The 21056-nt window shown below is 33.4% G+C and overlaps 1 protein-coding gene across 4 annotated transcripts in view; it reads right to left on the reverse strand.

Annotated features, from left to right (window-relative positions):
* LOC119830646 (rho guanine nucleotide exchange factor 10) overlaps window positions 1-21056 on the reverse strand; it is a 35310-nt gene that overhangs the window by 8659 nt on the left and 5595 nt on the right. Inside the window, exons 1-4 of one of the 4 annotated variants that reach the window (XM_038353705.1) lie at window positions 20233-20456; window positions 15581-15683; window positions 7685-7895; window positions 3061-3237 (exon numbers count right to left, since the gene is read on the reverse strand). In XM_038353705.1, the coding sequence (XP_038209633.1) occupies window positions 3061-3237; window positions 7685-7895; window positions 15581-15683; window positions 20233-20311 (570 nt within the window). In that variant the 5' untranslated portion in view covers window positions 20312-20456. Of the gene's footprint in view, window positions 1-3060; window positions 3238-4682; window positions 4817-4853; window positions 4997-7684; window positions 7896-15580; window positions 15684-20232; window positions 20457-21056 lie in introns of those variants that run through there. The other 3 variants (XM_038353706.1, XM_038353707.1, XM_038353708.1) reach the window with 3 other exon arrangements.

Raw genomic sequence — 21056 nt, forward strand, 5'->3', positions numbered from 1 at the left:
AAGTTTAAAGAGAAGGTAAACGACCATGAATATGACTGGTTAATGAACTATCAAAGCACTTACATATTCTTTGACATATCGCACTTATACGACTATTAAGAATTGCACATCATTTATTTGGTTTACACACAAAAAAACACTCGTTACTACCATATAGAAGGAAAAATAAACATATTGACATCATCGAGTTATTGGTTAAAAAGCTTACCTGCGCATGTGTCATATCTTTATTTAGTATGTACAACCTGTCTTGTACGTACATAAAAAGTAAATAAAACCGTCATGCTCATGTTTTTGATTGAATGCAACAATCTTTATGAAAGCGCTGCGTAAATTGAAAATAATTATTCCATAACGAGCGGCGGTATAATCTCTATTTAATAGCAAAATCGTGATCTTACACATACATTAATTTGCTTAGCTTAAATGCGTATTTTGTCAAACATTCAAAGGAGTTTGCGTAATTGTGGGCAAATTGTGCATTTACAACAAAACCATAGTGTCCAATAAATAAACTGGTATAGTCGTAAGTCGTCTGTTGTGACCTACATTTCCGACCAATTCCTACGATGTTTCAATAAGCTCCTCTAATTTAATATAGTACCCATTTATGAACCTGAGATGTTATGTAAATTGAATCTTTATATAGCTGTGCCATAAAGCTTACTGTTGTATAAATCATTTGAGTACACGTGCGATGTATGCATAAAAGTTGTGTCACTTGTTTATTGTTATAAAGGAGCATATTTCTAATAAATCTTAATAGTACCTTAAACAATTTCTAGGAATATGGTAACGTAATAAAATATATTACTACTTACTATGCATTAAATATTGCGTAAAGCCTCGTTTTGTAAATTTCACATTCAGCTATCAGAAAGCTTTAATTTCGTTTCAGGATATTTTATAATGAAGAACAATGTTCATCGTTACATATTAACCATCGAGCTATGTTCGTAAGACGATATTTCAATTAATAAAATCGCCATATACATAAAACCACAAGCCATTTCATAAAACAACGACCTCGCATTCAACCCATTTGGACAAGCAAATACAACCTATTGAAACTGTCCCACTTCCTAATATGCAAATCTGTAACATGTTAATTGAACAATACATGTGGGTCGCTCGTTCTGTTGTCTGTTTGTGTTCGTTTATATTTATTTTACCACAAATTATTCAACTTTCCATAAAAACAAAACAAATTTGAAAACGTCCCAAAAGTGCAGAAAGAAAGTCGGGAGACATTGTGACATGCGTCGGTATGTAATTATCTTTTACAAACATAATATGATTATCATAAATAATCGATATTATGCTTTAATCGGGCAAATTAAAGGATAATGTATGAAACAACTTTACAGTTTCCATTTTACGACTATCAATAGTGATTCCAACATAAATCAAAGCCTAGCACTATTATGTTAACAGTTTAACTATAAAATATCAAAATTATAAACTAAAGATCAGCCATAAAACCGTCGTAAATTTAAATTTATCGCCTACATTATGTAACATCGGAATAACAACAAAACGTTCTTGCAACGGGTATGTATATAGGTCATTCAATCAAGCCGTCGTGTCCCACCTCTATGGTGAGAACAATCCACGCTAATTGATTCCAATCAATTGCGTAATAACAATTTAAAAAGCCTGTCTAATTGCTATGACTAACTTCACCGCACTTCCTTTGTAAATGCTCTATGACAGCACATGCAACATTCACCGTTTAAATTGAATAAGCAAATATAGCTAAACTAATCTTATAAAGAGGAAATATTCGCGTTTTTTTTTGTATGTTTATTTGTTATGTTTTCACATAGAAACTGCTGGACCGATTTCAAATATTTTTCAGCATTAGAAAGCTGTATCTTTACTGTTTGACATAGGCATTAGGTATGTACCACGGGCGAAGCTCTGAGAAACGCTGGTTAGTTGTTAAATAGTTTCTATAAAATAATAACACTACTAAATATTTAAAATAGGACAAAATAGCTGAAAATATGAGTATTCAAAAGAATTGAGGTCATTACATTGGCTATATGCTTTTGATTAAATATGCAGCGTAGATAAAAAATAATACAATAGGAATGCCTTTGTAACAATGTGTATTATTAAATATGCAATTATATGCACATCTAGCGTAATCTTGAAGCAAATCACACCTAATGATATAATGAACTAATATACACGTAACGATAAAAACGTATTGTGGGTTTCGTCATCTTAGATATTGAGAGAAATACAATAGAAAAGAAAGGTCAAAATGAAATAATATTGAAAAAATACCACAAAAAGTATTAAAAACACGACAATTTAAATGGTAATAAAGCACACCGATATCCTAAATCTCTAATATAATAGAATAAGTCTTCACAAACGATATTTGCCGATCGGGCGGTAACCGCCTGTTGCACCTAGCATTGCGTAAGCCAAATATTTGCAGCGGCCTTGTAATTGCTGAATATTTGCCCGAGATAAACGTAACCACTTCTATTCACGCCGCGTTCAGTTTTGTACGAATGTTTATAGAGGCATGGGTGGACAAGTCGTGGGTAACAGGTTGTGAAATTGAGATATTTAAACGCAAATCAAACAGCTAAAGTCCGGTCCCGTGTGTGATTAATTGTCGACTCGTTGTTTTACGCACGTGTAAGGTGTAGGTAAATTATCTGGGAGTGCTTTTTATGTTTGTATGTCGTATTTTAAAGATTCTTCAGGAATGTATAGGACTGTGTTTCTGTTTCTGTCTGTTATCTATTTAAATCTGCAAGAAACTGAAAGCCGTCTGCAAACATGGCTCTAATTTATGAATATATTAATTAATATGTATTTGAATTTACCTTGATGATATTGCCATATACGTGTATTTTATGTGCATATCTGAGCAAATGATAAATTAATTATGCTATCCTAATAATCAATTATAGGAAAGCATAGTAATGTATGCTGATTTATACCACTAATTGTAAATGAGTCCAGTCCAAAGTCCAAATTGCAGTCGAAATTTGACTTGTGTATCTGAGGTAATTGAAATCTTATTCATATAATACTCACATTGATGAGCCGCTGCAGCGTAGCCACGTACGAGTTCTCGCTGTGTATAATCGCGGCGACAACGTGCCGGCGCCGCAACTGCACCGGGCTGAGCGCGTCCGGCGGCGGGCCGAGGGACGGCGGCGGCGTGCGACCGCCTCGCACCTCGCCGCCGCACGAGAACATGTCCTCCTCTAGCTGGAATCGGGAATTTATCGTTTACCTACTAGCTGCTGAATGCTGATAATGGAGATAGATGATCATGAGTTTTTGAAATTTTCAAGAAAATTTTATATACAACATATTATTATGTGCTAAGCTTTCACAAGGTTCGAAGTTAAGGGACGCTAGAGATAAAATTATAATACAGTGGACGATATTGTAGATGTATGAGATATAAGATAAAAATAACAAACGAAAAATCATATTTAATTTTATTATGAAAAAGAAACGTATTCGGTACTATATTTATTAAATGGTTAGGTTTATTAACCTCTTACGTGTTATAATATTTAATTGTTATGAATAATGTACCACAATAATTGTATTGATGTTTCCTTAATATTAGCAGTTCTGAAAAGTATGAGTTGTTAGTTTACAATGAATATGATTTATTATATCAATGAAAAGGTTAAGTCTATAAAGAGCGCTGTATCCATACTAGTATTATAAAGCTGAAGAGTTTGTTTGTTTGTTTTTCTGAACGCACTAATCTCAGGAACTACTTGTCCGATTTTAAAAATGTTTTCAGTGTTAGATAGCCCATTTATTGAGGAAGGCTATATATGTACCACAGGCGAAGCCGGGTCGGACCGCTAGCGTACCACAATTTTAAAATAAATGGAAACACATCTTAGTTCCCTAAATTTTTTGGCGAATACTTGATAAATATTCTTTATAAACGTTCAATAGGAATTTATAATCTTATATGGAAAATCTGGATTGTATTTACTATTTAAATCACTAATAGCAAGCAACAAATCAAGCGAGCATTTATTGCATTATAATCAAAGATATCTATAAAACATGACAAATATGGCAAAAAGTAATAAAATTATGCGACAAGAAACCGGTAAATCAAACGATCGAATAAAAAAATATATTCAATGTATAAATATACAATAATATACACTGTAATACATATAATTATTCACGGTACAGCTGCTTTTAATTGACCTATTTAGGGTCCGGATTGAGTCTAGACAATTTGTTCTTATGCGTTGTAAAATATGTTGGGCACTTGTTTGGATTAAATGAACAATCGACGTAGGAATTTATCTCAGAACCTTGAAAGTATAAGTTCTATGAATTACACCATTATTATTGCAAGTATAAGCGTGGAGACAAAAGAAACCGTTAACCGTTAAATCGTCGCGTGCGCATGATAATGTTAGTGTTTCCGACGGTGTCTAGATGATATGATTTGCATTTCGTGTATTTCGCTTCTGAACATAATGATAAAATTAAGCTGGTACGCGTTGAGTCGTGTTCAACGATTTTCGCCTGCATGTAAACTAGTCGCAAATGTAAACACCGCTCGCTGACGTCACCGATTCAAGGCGAGATCACATCATCTGGACACTATCACCATCGATGTAAACGTCAAAAGTCCATCCACACCCGGCGATGATCACGTGACTTACGTCAAACAGCATCGAATACTGTGCTTTATCGTGGAGGAGCTTTACACAAAACATGATTAGCGTAAAACACGTTAGATTACTGGCAAACCGAAATTGAAATCACTTTTGACATTTACGTGTAACACGTTACTCATGCCGTATCACTAAGAATAAACTGAAGTAAAAAATTACAATCGTAAACATAGATCCACTATGGTAGAGCACCGGACAGCGATCGCACACCATTATATCACATGTTTAAATAGATTATTCGTTTAGCACACTAGCGCAGCGTCAGGATATCACATGGAGTCGTCACAGCGTTATATTATTGAATGCCGAGACAACCGCCTGATCATGATTCATCACGGATCGCGGTACCAATGTGAATCATATAGATGCCTATATTTAATTGTGCAGCTATAGTAACAAGTGGAATTAAAGATGGCGTGTGCACCAATGAATGAAGTCCTATAACTCTACGAATGATTGTCATCGCATCCTTCGTGTCAACGACCACCGTTCAACGATTACGTTCATCTAAGGGAGAAATTTATTGAACGATACTATAATTATGATGTAACTTTAATTTGTCGAGGTTATATTTAATTATTATACTTTAGGTCTTATTGTGAAACCAGGCGAAGGACTTTTATAATTTTAATAACGCTATTATTTTATTAACATGAGAAATGTGTGTGTGTGTGTGTTTGTAATACGTTAAAAGGTTTTATAGAGGTAAATATGTTTTGTTTTGTGAATTTTAAATGTTAATATATGCAAAAGCGTTCGACCGATGTGTGTAATGTGTATTCAGTAAAAGCCGTTATAATGTTCACAAAAGTATTATTTTGTAATACGTATGTAGGGCTAAAGTTTACTGTAGGGAGCATAGTTTATACATACCTAAACATTTTATTGTTAGCAACAATGTAGATTTCCCTAAAGAAATTGTAAGAAAATGATTCGTATCCACTCTACTGATGCACTTTCTACCGTATTTTTTAATATATGTCGCATACTAATAACCAAGCTTTTAATCCGTACTATTTTAAGAAACACATGTAAAGCCAATTCTGACGCCCAAACAAAGTTCAAAGTCATAAAGCCGACAGTACAAGCAGCGGTTTCTTTTGTTGAGAAACTCCGGTGAACTTTTCACATATAAATCTATGCAAAGAATGTTGTTTGTAAGCGTCGCCTTATTCACGTTCCTGCTACGGTCATATCTCGCGTACGGAATACCAAAACCGGATTTGCAGGAGGCATCTGCGTCCAGTATTATCGTGTTATGAATTTTTGCATTTAGATATTTTATAAGGATGACTAAATGCAGTGACTCACGGAGGAGTTTTCTACTTTCGCGTTATAGAAATAAATCAAATTTATCGATGGTTATGCACATGAAGTTTCGGTCGAAAGTAAGTTTCTTTATTAGCACATACTTGATAGGATTATTAATACTTTCTTTTATACTAAGGACTTGAAATGATACTTACGTAATGATAAATGTGCAAAATGAAAAGCGTATAAAATGTTTATATAAAGCACACATACAAATTTATCAAGAGCTCGTATAAAACATTGCTAATAAAAACGCCATTTAGCATTTCAAATTGTTAATTTCTCGATCCATCAAATATGTGTTTGAGTCGAAAAATCTCTGGAAAATGCAATTCGATCTAAGATATTGACTGCGATAGATGCGTTTCTAGTGCGGATCACCGGTATGCGAGGCGAATCGTAGGATGTACCGACCCAGTTAAATTTAGCTTGGTTGGCGCCGCATATACAAATATCTACAGATTTCCCAACGAGAAATTACCAATTTTATTATCAACGGATACTTATTTATTCATTTTATTAATCGATTAAATAGCAATGAACACACCGTGTGTCAACTGCTGGTGCGCTAACGATGAATAAGGCTCAATTATGCTAAGTGGTAATTATAAAATAGTTCTCCTTTTATTTCTACACTAAGATGAAAGATTATAATATATCCAAGTAATTTATTACAATGAAAAGGAGTATCCGTTTTCTTGTATCGTATTATCTATCGTACTTAATATTAGAATTTCATCAACGTTTTAGACAGTTTCATTTATTAAATCAACATTTTACGCGTCAATAGGAAACAAAATACACCTTATTACCGTAATGTACTATTAAAATTATACAACAATCACGGGTCGATTGAAATGCTGATTATTTAATTATGACCAGCCAGCGGCCGGTTTATATAGCGATTGTTATCTTTTTCCGAGATTATTCATTGGTGCGTATAACCGCGTATTACGGCAACGCAATAATCGCTTTCCTCGCTTCGTCGTTTAAGTTAGAAAATTCGAAAAAGATGTAAATATTGAGTTGCAGTAATGTTTTGACTACACTCATGCACGCACCACATCCATATGGCGTTGACGTGTACTGTATGGAACTTTATTATGCCGCAAGAGACTGCGTGCCAACGTCAGTGAACAAAGGTACATTTGGAAGACGAAGTGCTGTTATGTTGGTAGGAAAACGGTGAACGATTAACATAATCTAGCCTTTGACTTTATGAGTGCAAGCGAACGAGTTTGTCAACCTCATGCTACGGTAAAAAGGTTATTTTAAAAGCAAATAAAATTTTCAGCTAGGTTTACATCTTTATATTCAATGTCATCTTGATAAATGAAAAAAAAAAATGTAAATGTATAGGTATGTAGGTAAACTAAAGGTGCAAGTTCATTTTCTAAATAGAAAAGAAACGTCAAGCAATTTGGTATTATATCGTAATCATGCGTGTGCATACAATTTGATGTTGTAGCATGTCATCGTGTCATGCATATCACAACAGCAGTTCTCTTACACTTCTGGCATTTAGCCTCATTTGTATGCATGTATCATAATAATAACTAATACCGCGTCTCACAACATCGGCTTCCTAAGGCAATGCTAAGGCTATGCAATAAACATTTCATTTCAACATATCTATCATCGCAATTAGGTAATAGATAAATTCAATTTCAAATCATTACCTCCGGCAACTTGGGCATCTTGTCGGTTTCGTGCGTATGCATGTCGTACTGGTGCGCGGAGCCGCGGCGCACGCTGAACCAGCGCGCGAGCCGGCCTCCGCCCTCGTCCTCGGGCGTCGGCGTCGGCGGCGACGGCGTGCTGCCGCCGCTCCGCCATCGTTCGCACAGCTCGCGCGCTCGGCTCAGTGTGTTACGTAGCTGGCCAGTACTCCTGGGATTAAGATAACAGTACAATTAACGAAATTTCCTCAAAGCAAATAGGCAGGATCTATATACATACGATGTCATCGGATTATGCGCTACAAAAGAGAAGAAAATAGTATAACAAATGTCGAGTGGGGTAGGGTAAGATATATTGAGACCCCTTCGAATTAAAGAAGTACATCTTTTCAAATTTTTATTTTAAAAATTTCTATGACAACTTCCTACCAATTGATTCACCTTGAATTCAATTTAAAACTAAATTATCATTTAATACGCATAGAAGTGAACAAATCGCAAAAGAAAAACTAAATAGAAAAGCATTGTGCACCCGTTTTAGAAAGCACCTGCTTTAAATAAAACTTCTCCAGCATTGAATGAAAATGGAAGAGAAAATTAGCTTAATCAAATCATTAGAGATCAAGATTAATGAACATTGAACAAAAAGAAATGCACAGCATATAAGGCAACAACAGACGCGGCCGCCCCATATCCCCGAGTCATCAAATGAAGCGAAACAGTATTTCCCATCAAGCAGATCACTTAACCTTCATTAAGCATCATTACCAATAGGATATGGACAATCAATTAATGCGGAAGAACATCAATTGAGTGAGAAAATCTAAATAAAGCTGAGAATGCGGTAGAACCTGAAAGAAACTAGATTGTTAACTTTCTTTTAATTAAGTACGAACCCCAACATTTGAAAATATTCAAATTGATTGATTATTATCAAATTAAAAAATATTCGAATGCTATTTTGAATAATAATAGAGCAAAGAAAGCGGGTTTACTTTCCATTTTATGTTGTTAATTAATATACTCAAAAACATACCCCTATTCTCTAACTAGTCCCACGCCACTCCGCCTCAATTTAATTTAGATAAAACTACGACGAACCGTACGAGCTACATTTTTCTATAACAATATACCTAGCTACTTATTTTAGTGCATAGGAATGACTTGAATCTTTTCTTTCGTGTTTAATCACTAACTTAGAAATATTTCAACACTCTTGGACATAATTATCTATAATAGGTAGAAATTAATGAATACTTAAAGCACAAAATTCATATTAATATGAAATTTTACCAACAAATACGACTTTTAAAGCAATATATTATGTGTATGTGCGTATTTTTAGATATGAAATAATCATAAAATTCACACATCATTCAAGTATTACTATGATTTTACAACTTAGCATACTTAATATGATTGGAAGAAAGGAAATTAAACAAACATACCTCTATATTTCCTATCAAAAATAAACATTACTATTATTGATTAGCTAGGTGTTATTTATGGCTCATCGTGCGAGATGCGCTGCGTACGCTCGCTAGTCACAGTCAGCTTAAAATCTCTTATATGCAATAACACATCAAACCAGCTTTATTGTTTCCATTTATATTTGGAAACGAATGCCATTCCAGAGGCAATACATGTATATGTACAATCGTTTTCGCATAATCGTTAACAATATTTACATGATACTAAATCATATAACAAACGATGTGATCATTGCCAAAGCAATCAAACATTGTTTGAAAATAAACGCAAGGACGCATTGACTAATGGATCAACACATTAATATGACAATGAAGCAATTATCTTGACAAAATACTAAACAAAGAAGCTGACGATTCTTGACATAACAATATGATCAATATGACAAATTCATGCAATACACACTAAGTAAACAAATTATTGTTCGGTCTACGAAAATATTTGATCTTGCTCCAACAATATACCATGACGATAAAAATCTGTAAAAATCCATATAAATAAAGTTAAAGCTATCATCGTAGAAAACAGCAACTTATTAGATTAAAAAAAAATTAAATTATGTATCATTTAATTTGGAATTAAGCGTTATTTTCATCTTCATCGTCGTATACAATGTACATATAAATAACACTTTATAAGCGTATGAAATATAAATATTGTACATGTGCCAGGAACTAAATTTTCATTGCATACAATACGCAATGCAACAGAAACGTCTTGGACGTATTATTTCTACACACAAGAACTGATGCATTAAATTAAATTTGACTCTTTCCAAGATGTTATATTGGTTTTCATAAGCAAATAATAAATATTTATCCTACAACTCATACACACCTCATACATGCGATGAGTTAAGTTGAATACTAAGGAGACAGTTACATCATCCAAGGTTACAAAAAAACTCTATTACTGCTTAGACTTCAGACTTGCGAGCTACGAATAAAAATCATAATATAACTATACTAAACTACCTATGTATATTATATTTCTTAGATATCTTATTATACTATAATATATATAATATATAATCACGTATAAATAGATAATAACTGTTTTATCAAATGTTACTTGCTCGAAACGTTAATTGAAGACAGGTTAATAAATTCTGTGTCGCAAGTTTCGTGAAACCTTGGGAGAACATTTGCTGTTAAGTGGTGTGAATCGCCCACGCTCTATTGGATTGTCACACGAAATAGCTTTTCAAAATTGTACTGTATTAGACTGTACATAAATCACATTAATAAATTGTTCAAAAATGATATCTATTGTCTTATTTTAAGTGCCAAAGTGCAACAAATTCATACTGAGCATCATGGGTAATTTATGTAGTATTCTTCGGACGAAGTTATTCAACGTATTTAAACTCAATTGTAGGTAATGAGATACGAAACAGACGGCGTACTGTCTGCAGGCTCATCGTGTTATCTGAATGGCATGACCTATAGCGCTTGTCATAACACAAACACTAACATGTATAAAATATGTTCCAACTTTATGCATAACTATAGTGAAACGTACATTCTATCAAGAGCTACCATCTGTTGCAACACAGATGGTTTAAGCTCCAAATATCTTGGTCAAATCATAGATCGCATTTGGGAACGAACCAACTTTAGTCGAATTATTTATACAAACACTGGTAGTAAAGTTCAAAATGAATTTCGTTTTAAATGTTGGTTTTCGTATTTTTTTATTACACACACTCGTAATGTAAGTTCAATTTAAATAAAAAATAAGCTTATTCATTTTATTTTTAGTACTTTATCGCATCTTAAGTGTTAGAGGTCATCTCCTTCGACTTTTTATCGCTTTATACACATACGACTAATTTACAACGAAATTTTTATTATACATAACACAAATTGAATTCGGTTGAAGGTGACTTAACATTTATTATCTCGTTTCTTATTTAAATAGCACTACCTACTTGCATTATGTACATTTATAATTATTTATCAATTCTGCTAGAAATAAACTTTTCGCAATGTATGTTTATAGTAGAAAGATCTTATGACAAAACATGTATGTAAACATAGATCGGATATGGATTTTTGCGTACACATAAAGACGGTGGGTACAACAAACATGTGCGGATATCGATTCCCACGCCAATTGAAATAACACGCTAAATGTATTTTAGTAATAAATTACTGATAGTTGCACACGGTAGTTCAAGGCTTCGACCACGTTACGTTTCCATAGTTCACTTGATCCAATCTAAGCCGATTACACGAGAAAATAACATTGTTATTGAATATTTAGAACGTTTATTGTATTGAAATAATCTAGCCACTTAGAACTTCAGAGATTTTATCCGTTTGCGAATAAATATCAAAGACCAATAATCCTTATCCTACTCCTACTTCCTACTAATATTATAAATCCGAAAGTTTGTAAGGATGTGTGTGTGTGTGTGTGTGTTTGTTACTCTTTCACGCAAAAACTACTGAACCGATTGCAATGAAATTTGGTACGTAGATAGCTGGATACCTGGGCATAACATATAGGCAACTTTTTATCCCGATATTCCTACGGAATACAGACTTACGCGGGTTAAACCACGGGGCGCAGCTAGTTATATTACATGCATACATGTATTATCTAGAATTATTATGTATAGTAAGAGTTTGTTTGTATATTTTTTAATTGTTGAAAAGCGCTGACTTTGTTGCACCAATATATATACACTATGTGCTTTATCCCTCAGTGTTAAAAACGTTTTATTATATTAACCACGGGCGAAGTCGCGTCGGACGCGATGTCTATATTGGATTGCAATTAAATCAACACCATTGATAGAAATGGCATATATGTGAAAAGGTATGTATCGTATTAATCGTAAGTACTAGTACAGTAGGTACTGCAGTGGCAGTTTAGTCACAGCTCGTGCCTACGTCTTTGAAAATTACAGGTATATCAGAAGTAACACAATAGGGGCCGGAATAATTATCCCGCACCTACAACACCACAGAATTATTTATCATTATCAGTGGAACATGCAAATTGAGTGAATAAACCTTGACATTCTTTTTCAATACTATCTTTGTACGTGTTTACACAAACGCTACCCCCGTTTAGCTAAATATATATGAGGCAGTGATAGTTGCATGTTTGCCCTTGCGATAAGGCCTCTTCTTGAGTTAATATTGTGTTAAGCGAATTACTCAGAGGTCACGCATTCACTTTCTCGTAAGTCAATAAGTTCGAAATTTTTATAATCCCGAAAAAATGTCACGTGACGTGAGTCAACGAGGAAAGCGCATAAGCATAAATGAAACCAGTCATAAGCGAATGGACCTCCCGCTGCGGTGGTTCCACAACAATTGTCTATTAACGGTAAAGGCAATATGAACTTTGATTACTTAACGCGTTTCACTGGGTTAACTTCAGTTGGAATCTTATGAATTTGTTTGGAATTGTTTAAAATTTACGACCGACATACATAATGTTAAATTAAGAGCTTACATTTATAGCTTCAATCAAAATAAACTAGGATATTGCGTAATTGCTGTCGCTTGTTTTAATTCTTATTGTTTATAGTCATTGATGGGCATCTATTTTTATTAACAGTGTTATCATATTAGTTCAAATCAAATCTATTTTATCATCTATTTAAATTTCCGCAATCATATCCAAGGCTTGAAACCCAGCAATAGTAAGTACATTCTAGTTAAATTAAAACGTAAACAAGCCAAAGCAAATTCAGCACGCCAGAACAATAGCCGCGTACTGTTAACACAGGATTAGATTAGATGTTTAAAGGTGAATGATCACTTAGGGAGGCAGTGCCCTCATCTGGCCTGGAGTTCGTACACAGGAAATTTGTGTTAATTGGCTACGCGGCGTCGGTCGCTAATTGTCGAGTGCGACAGGACCACACCGCACAATGCAGAGGAAGTGTGTAACACTCAATAGGGCTGCTGCTCTTCTAGTTCGACGATATTGACATACACAGGCAATCATCGCTTAGGTAGGAATTTTACGGTTAAGAGATCTCACGACTCGAACAACGACTCGTTTCGAGCCGTTGTTCTTAAAATATATGTGTTACGTATGTTATTACACGTTTTAATACATGTTCAAGAATTATACAGCTTCCTTCTTAGAAATATTTGAAAAATGGCATACGAAAAGATGAATGATTAAGTGTTTCAATTATGTTATTCACGGCTATGGGACAAAATATAATTTGAGAACCCTATTGACTGCGAGATTAAAGTACCTAAGCATTTATACAGCGCTTTTAGAATGTCACTAGGATTATGAGCTTACAGCAGAAACCACTAAAGATACCAGCATAATACGCTTTGCTTAACGCTGGCTTTTATTAAGATAAGTAAAGCGAGGGAATTGCGTAATCCATCGTTGTTTTATGTTCTTGATACCATGAGTTACGGTTATCTTGATCCAAGCAAACATTATAAAAAAAATTGTTTGTCCGTGGGTGGCAATATTATGCCACTGGTAAGCTTTTATTACGTTTATACCGACGGAAATTGGGAACCAAAAAAAAATATAATTACTAAGCTACTTCAAATTGTGCAGTCACGATTATCAAAATAAATTATATAAAATTGTATGAAATAACGAATAAAACAGCTAAGTACGTAATATTGTGAAGCGTCAAGGTTTTGGTCGCAAAAAGTGAGGCTATTGAAATTCTAATTAGTGGTTTTAGCCAAATAATCACATTTAATACTTTTATAAACAATTAGCGTACAGGCCCCAGTTTATTATTTCATCTTAGATCCTGGAGTTACTATTTTAACAAATATTAATGGATATCAGTCGGTAATTGCAGAATAATGTAAATTCTTTAACTAAATAGTGAATTTACAACATAAATTGCATTAACATTTTAACATGCGTTTTACACATTATTTCTATATTAACAAGTTTATAATTTAACTTTGGGTAACCTTAAACACATGTATTAGGACTCGAAAAGGTTTCCTTAATTGCCCGTTTGTTAGTCCATTATTTTGGTTTCTTGGAAACGAAGATTTGTACATTACCATGCATTATATTCCTTAATTTATTTTTTTTAACGTCGTCTTATTTTAAAAGAAGAAAGCTTATAAATATTTCGTTGCCAATGCCGTGGTAGTAATGACACTTTCCAATGTCTGACAAATTCGAAAATTGTTTCATTAATCGTTGAATTTCTCATTAGATTTCTAATTATGCGAAACGGCTATCACAGCACTCCAATATCTCTATAAGACTTATACAGTACTTTAGCTGTTGACTTGATATTTTAATATAGACTAAAGAATTATCAGATTACTGCTTTTCACTAAATGCAATTAATAACCACCATAAGCAAATATTAATATATGGTCACGTTAAGAGAAGGAATAAAAGAATTCTAAATTCAAAATGCGAGTGCTATCGCATAGATTCAAAATCTAGAAATCGTGATTTTCATCATTTTACATAATAATAGCAGACTATTCACAAGATGCTGATCAAAATTGTTCCAATTAAATGATCATCGATAAAGTTCTATGTTAACTCAAATACATATTTGAAACCATCTGGCAATAAATACAGAACAAAAAAGGGAATAGTAAAGACGAAGTACACTTTAACCTCCCCTATTGTAGAGAATTGCTTTTAATTTCGGAATGGTCATCAATCATACTTAGCTGAGACAGGCTCTGGTTATATTCCTTCGTTTGGATTTTAACCCGGTGTTGAGTAAAAATTATGTTTTCACTTCGTAGTATGTTAAGAACCTAACAAAAACTTCATAATACTAATATTTTAGCCATGTACCAAACGTTTAAAAACTTATTTAATGTTCGTTTGGATGTACTCTAATCTCTCAATGCGCTGTTATTTGTTATTGGGAGAACTTTTGAACGATAAAAAAAAAGATACAGCAATATTTTATCTCACGCTAAGAATATTTCTCATGCTCTTAGTATTTGAGACGACAACCTTGCTATCCAAATACACTAAACGAAAGGGCATAAATCATCAGCATTTGAGACTAGTTTTAGTTGTAGTAAAGATAAAAACATTAATTTCTTAAGTTCAATTTCATTTCTAAAGTGCGAATGGAGTTATACCCAAGTTCGATAACCCTGTTAAAGGCAACGCACTGCCTTTATTAACTGAGAAGAGGTTACATATACAACTCACAAACCTCAATATATTATTTGAACAGATTAAAAATTTTAAATTGAATTAATTATTCACAATGACGTACATTTTGTATGTATTATATATGGTAAGAAAATAAAATTTTGCAGCGACATAACATTCACTGAAACTACCAACAATAAACACCGTTCAATGACTTTGGTGTACACCTCGACAAAAAGTTGGAACTAAACTTCTAATTTGTAAAAAAAATCCCACGAAACTTGCTTTCTTACTATAATATTATGTATGACATACCGGGAGTCCAGAGTGCTGTTGAGGCGTTGTGAGCGACGGAGCGGCGCGTTCCGCACCGCGCTCACTGGCTCCTCCCAGCTACCACCGGCTGATCGATGTTCATCTGTAAAACGACATACTTTTAATACTCACAATATCTATCGCACCTATAGGTGGTCAGCAGAACACATCTATATGAGAAATCACTCAGTATATTGCATTGCATCATACTTAATCAGTTAGCCTCGTATACAGAAGTTTTTAGATTAGATGAATCAACAGTTTGCTTTGGTGATGGTACAATTTAATTATTTAAGTACAAGTGTATATTTAATATTAAAATGACAATAAAAATCAAGTTATATAGTATATGATATATTATTTATGATATATAAATCTATGAAAAGTTTGCATTTAAACTCTTATTTCATATATATTTATAATCTACTGATATCTAAAGCCAAAACAATCATGGGAATGTTAAAAGTTTGCACACACAAAGATATCTTATTACGAGCCGGCACACCTTTGGAACGTAAAATTAAACTAAATTCAATTTCGAGCAGCAAATTAAACATATTATATAACGTCTACTAAAATTACAAAATCATAGAGTAAGATGAAACTTACCCTATTCCCTTTCCATTGAAGCAAAACAAGAAAAATACATTATGAATACGATTTATAACAATGTATACTTTGAACGTTATTACAGTTCAAGCAATTTATGAGGTTGTGTCGCCTCGAAACACAAGTTGTAAGTCCTTGAAAAAGAACGTGGGTGGCGAGACCACGTTTTAGCAACGCGACATTTAAAAAAATTTCACATTAAAAATGCACAAATAAAGATTTATTAGTATTATTTATCTCCATTATTGGTAACATTAGAAACAAATTAATAAAACGTACATACTTTTACACTTCTTTATCAGCTTGTGTTTAAATTTTGATATTCTATCACACTTTCTCGAATGTTTCATTATTTCACATGTAGCACAATACGAGATGTTCCAGGAACACTATCTATTTGTTATGTAACAACATGCCCCTAAGTTCATAGCTATGATCTTTACACTGAACAATATACACACATGTTAACGCTATACATCAGTTGGTATCACTAAGCATAATATAACGTTTTGTTAAACGCACACAAGCCCACCCATAGCTGACACATCAAACACACTACGATCAAATTAACATGGGCATCGAATACGACACTGCTTAATAGGAAGGTTTATAAACGAATTAATTAGGAAGTAATGCGTATTAAACGCACCGATAAATACTTTCTTAAGTATGTTTTATGTGAAAAAGCTATTTTAAAATGAAGGAATATCTTACTCGCTTGTGAGGTAATTAAAACAATTATTTTGGTAGCGCGGAAAGTATTTAATCAGATGATTACGTTATTTGTATATCGTTGGTAACGCGACAGTTCAAATATTTACACATGTAGGTACATATTATATGAGCGATAATAAATTGATTGGTAATATTTGTCAATTTAACAATGTTACTTCTTAGATATTATATCAAACTTAAGTAAATCGATGTTAAATTAGCCCGATTTATTTTAAAATGATCGTACAAGATCAGTGAGTTGCTTGTTTTCAATTTTAATTTTACATAATTCTAGCTGTAACCCGCGGCGTCACTCGCGAGGTACCCGGATATTAAGCTTATGTGCTTATCCAGTTTATAATCTATGTGTGTACCAAATTTCAGATTAGCTGTTTTCGCGTAAGAGAGTAACAAAAATTCAAACATCCATCCATACAACTTTCGGGTATTAATAATTTTAACATAATATTTTGCAATATAATATAGACTAAGTACATAATGGCATACAGTTTATTTGTTTATTTAGTAGATGTTGCATTATTTTGAATAACTGAGAGATAAGAATATTAAAACGAATTAATACAAATGATGACTCGATTCTGAAAATACTTGAAATAAAATTAATCGCCCTAAAAACGTCACTTGGACACTGACGGTACTTCGTTCAGTTTATCATGAGATTAAGCCGTCCGTATCCTGACCTCAAATCTATAGATAACACCGTTTTAAATATTATACTGACCCAGTCGTATTTTTAAAATAGTCGTTAGTAAAAACTGTTTCTTCTTGTGTTTGATTTTACGCGAGTATTATAAATTTAGAAATTAAAACTTTTTAACGGATTTTAAACGCGATTTATTCGTTATATTATTAACCCGACGTGCGACGATTATCGTGGTGGGCCTCCCTGTTACCACGCTACATATAATGAATAAATCGCGTTTAAAATCCGTTAAAAAGCTTTAAATTTCTAAAAACAGTTTCCTTAGATTTTAGATGAATTGATACTTGATACAGAATTCAAGAATCTATGAAGTAGGTATAAACGTTTTTTTTTTTTACACAGTGTACCAACTACCGATGATTTTATAAATAATTCAGACATTATTTCCGTTAAAAACTCAATTAGTCCAAACAAAATTCTTTAATTAGTTTTATACTAAGGCATGACCATAACGAAATTTTGCAAGGCCAAGACTACCAGGTACCTATCTATCTACAGCGTTTCGAAACTTTCTGAAGGCGAACGATATCAAATAGATAGACGCAACATAGAAGGGCAAACAATGCGAAAACAAACATATTTCTGATAGCTAGATAGATCAAACACGCCTACTCGGTCGGTCGTGTAAAAGCGAAATTGCGGGTCCCCAACACGAATCGATTTACTATCGGTCAGATCTTGGAGTAAGTACATTACCAAATATCGAAAGTTAATACATTCTATATTTGCCGCTACTAGATTTCGATACAAAATAAAACTGATGAAAGTAAGAGACGCTGCAAGCTCTGCGACTTTCGAGTCGTACCTATATTATGACAAATTTTTTATTAGTTTTATTTCATTTTATGCGATGCTTGTACACTAATCTTAAGTATTTATGAATGATATACAATAAAATAACTTTCGCATAGCCAACACTACGTTCTAAAACAATATTCTTAAAATTGGCAAAAATATCTCAATTCAGCTGGCACCGTTTGGCACCAATGGCAACGGTATTTAAACTCCAAGAACTTGGACTTGAAAAGTGAGTACATGACAACCCTACAACATAACGAGACCGGAGATCCTATCTCGCGATCTTCCACATAGTGGGTCGAGATCAGACTCGCCGCAAACACGCCCCGTCACTCGCACAGTTATTGTTTGAACCTAGATCATTATGATTCATGCCGTAATATTGCAAGTTTCAGATAAGAATACAGCAAATAGGGCGCTGCAGACAAACAAACGTGCATGAAGAATTGTGTCGTCGACATGATGCCTTTGCGAATTTGATTATTTAACTTAGATAAGCAATCACCGATGCGATAGTCATTTAAGGTGTCGATAAGTTTAAAAAATAACCATACACATAAGGTCTAACCTAGATTGTTAAGGTGTTTGGAAATTAAAGGCATATTGTTACAAAAATAATAAGCAAGTTCACTTACATTTATATACATTACAGTTCATTGTTACTTATTGTTTGTCACCTTACATACTGTTAGGCAGGACGGAAATTCAATAAGAACAATGGCATCACCATCTTCGATAATATTATTACTAAGTTTACGTCTTGACGTCACCATTAATAATTTTCTGACGTTGGAAATGTATGAAGCAAAAACAAACCCAACCACAATGAGTAAACAGTTTCAAGTAATTCGAAATAAATACCTGTTCGTTAAATAACAGGAAAGGAGGTGAGTGTGACAAACGATAAATCTTCACCAGAAAATCATACATGTATCATCATCCTATAGAACATTTTGTGACAAGTAAGAAAGCTCTATTTTGTTGGATTATTGATTTTTTTCTGGCTTTTAGGGAAAGAACATCAAAGAATACTTAATTTGCTATAAACGAAATTCTATGCATTGTTACTAAAACATTTATTAGACCTATTTTTTTAGTTTATCCATTGCAAATATAGAAAAACCAAGTATTTGTATGATAATACTTGTTATCGAAACGCTAAGTTACATCATGGGGTTTCCAGATTTTAAAATAACGTACCTCTTCTAAATACTAATTTTACAGCTTCATAATATCTCATACGAACAAACTTCACATATGAAATATGTGGACATCACGATGAAATTTAAAATGTTATATTCAGTAATTATATTGAAAATGCTCAATTTAATGGCTTAACAATAAAATTTACAGCTGTGTTAGGAAATCGTCGTGTAGGCACCAACCAGTGTAAGGGCCATGAGTTGTTAGAAATTGTTCAATTACATTTATTCAGATGGCGAACGTCACTTACAATATAACTGAATTGGATGCTTCATTTCGTTGACCTCAAAAACACGTGTAGAGAATACAAAGACTATAAGAATTTCCGTGATTTATTATGATGGTTATAAGAAATAATTAAAATTTTAAATGATCGTTGCATAGACATCATTACACGAAAACACCGTTAAAACTTGAAAATGTTATATTACAACGAAATCAATAAAGTGGTCCTTATGAATGAATTTTATCAAAAACTTTGTCAACGTACTATCAATCGGAAATTCATGAATGAATGACTCCAATAAATGACTCATATTCACGACCGCAATACGTACATATAAAACAGTATCGATATAATGACCGTCAGTGGGTCGATACGTACCTATTTGTTTGAGCGGTAGTTCCTCGGTAAGCGGACATAGTTTAACTTTGTTTACAACGATAACCAACGTAAACTGCATTGCGGTACACGGTACGGATCACAGTATTCAACTTTCCCACAATACTACTATCACTAACCGAGAAATGCATCGTTCGTTGCGTGCAATACACTGCGCGGTCTCTTTTGGACTAAGCCGGATTACCATAATTGCTGACTAACACCGTCAATTATTCTGCCTACCAACAAACTATGGCGACGAAAATGAACATTTGCGCACGAGTACAGCAGTTATTAAGGCATGGTTAATTGTAAATGCTCGGCTCCCGCATTAATTAAGCGCATGTGCGCAACGGGAGAGCTTTCGAGGACAAATATAAACACAAACGCAACTATTCCTGGAAACCGCTATCGTAATCGAATCTTCAAATTCACACTAGTCTGGATGTTTCGCTTGCTGATCGTTTTATTGATTAAAGCAAATTCTTCGGAAACTGAACATGTTTTTTGTAAACACTGGCATTATTATTCAGCATAAGTTTAACAAGAAATTAACGATTTGGGAAGTATTTGTTATTATAATTATAAAACATACCGGGTTATCAGGTCAGTGATGATAGCTTTTATGAATATTTTTAACGTTTTCCCAGATGTATATTAAACAAATTACTAATAGAAATACGTACATTGTATATACAATTCTGGGTACGATTCTAGGTCATTAATTATGATATATCGTTTACATTATAACTATTACTCTGTTCCATTTGTTACCATCGTAATCTATTATACTGACTCGGTCTGTTTAAATGTTTAAATATATACAC

Source organism: Zerene cesonia, chromosome 12, assembly GCF_012273895.1.
Source record: "Zerene cesonia ecotype Mississippi chromosome 12, Zerene_cesonia_1.1, whole genome shotgun sequence".
Lineage (NCBI taxonomy): Eukaryota > Metazoa > Arthropoda > Insecta > Lepidoptera > Pieridae > Zerene > Zerene cesonia.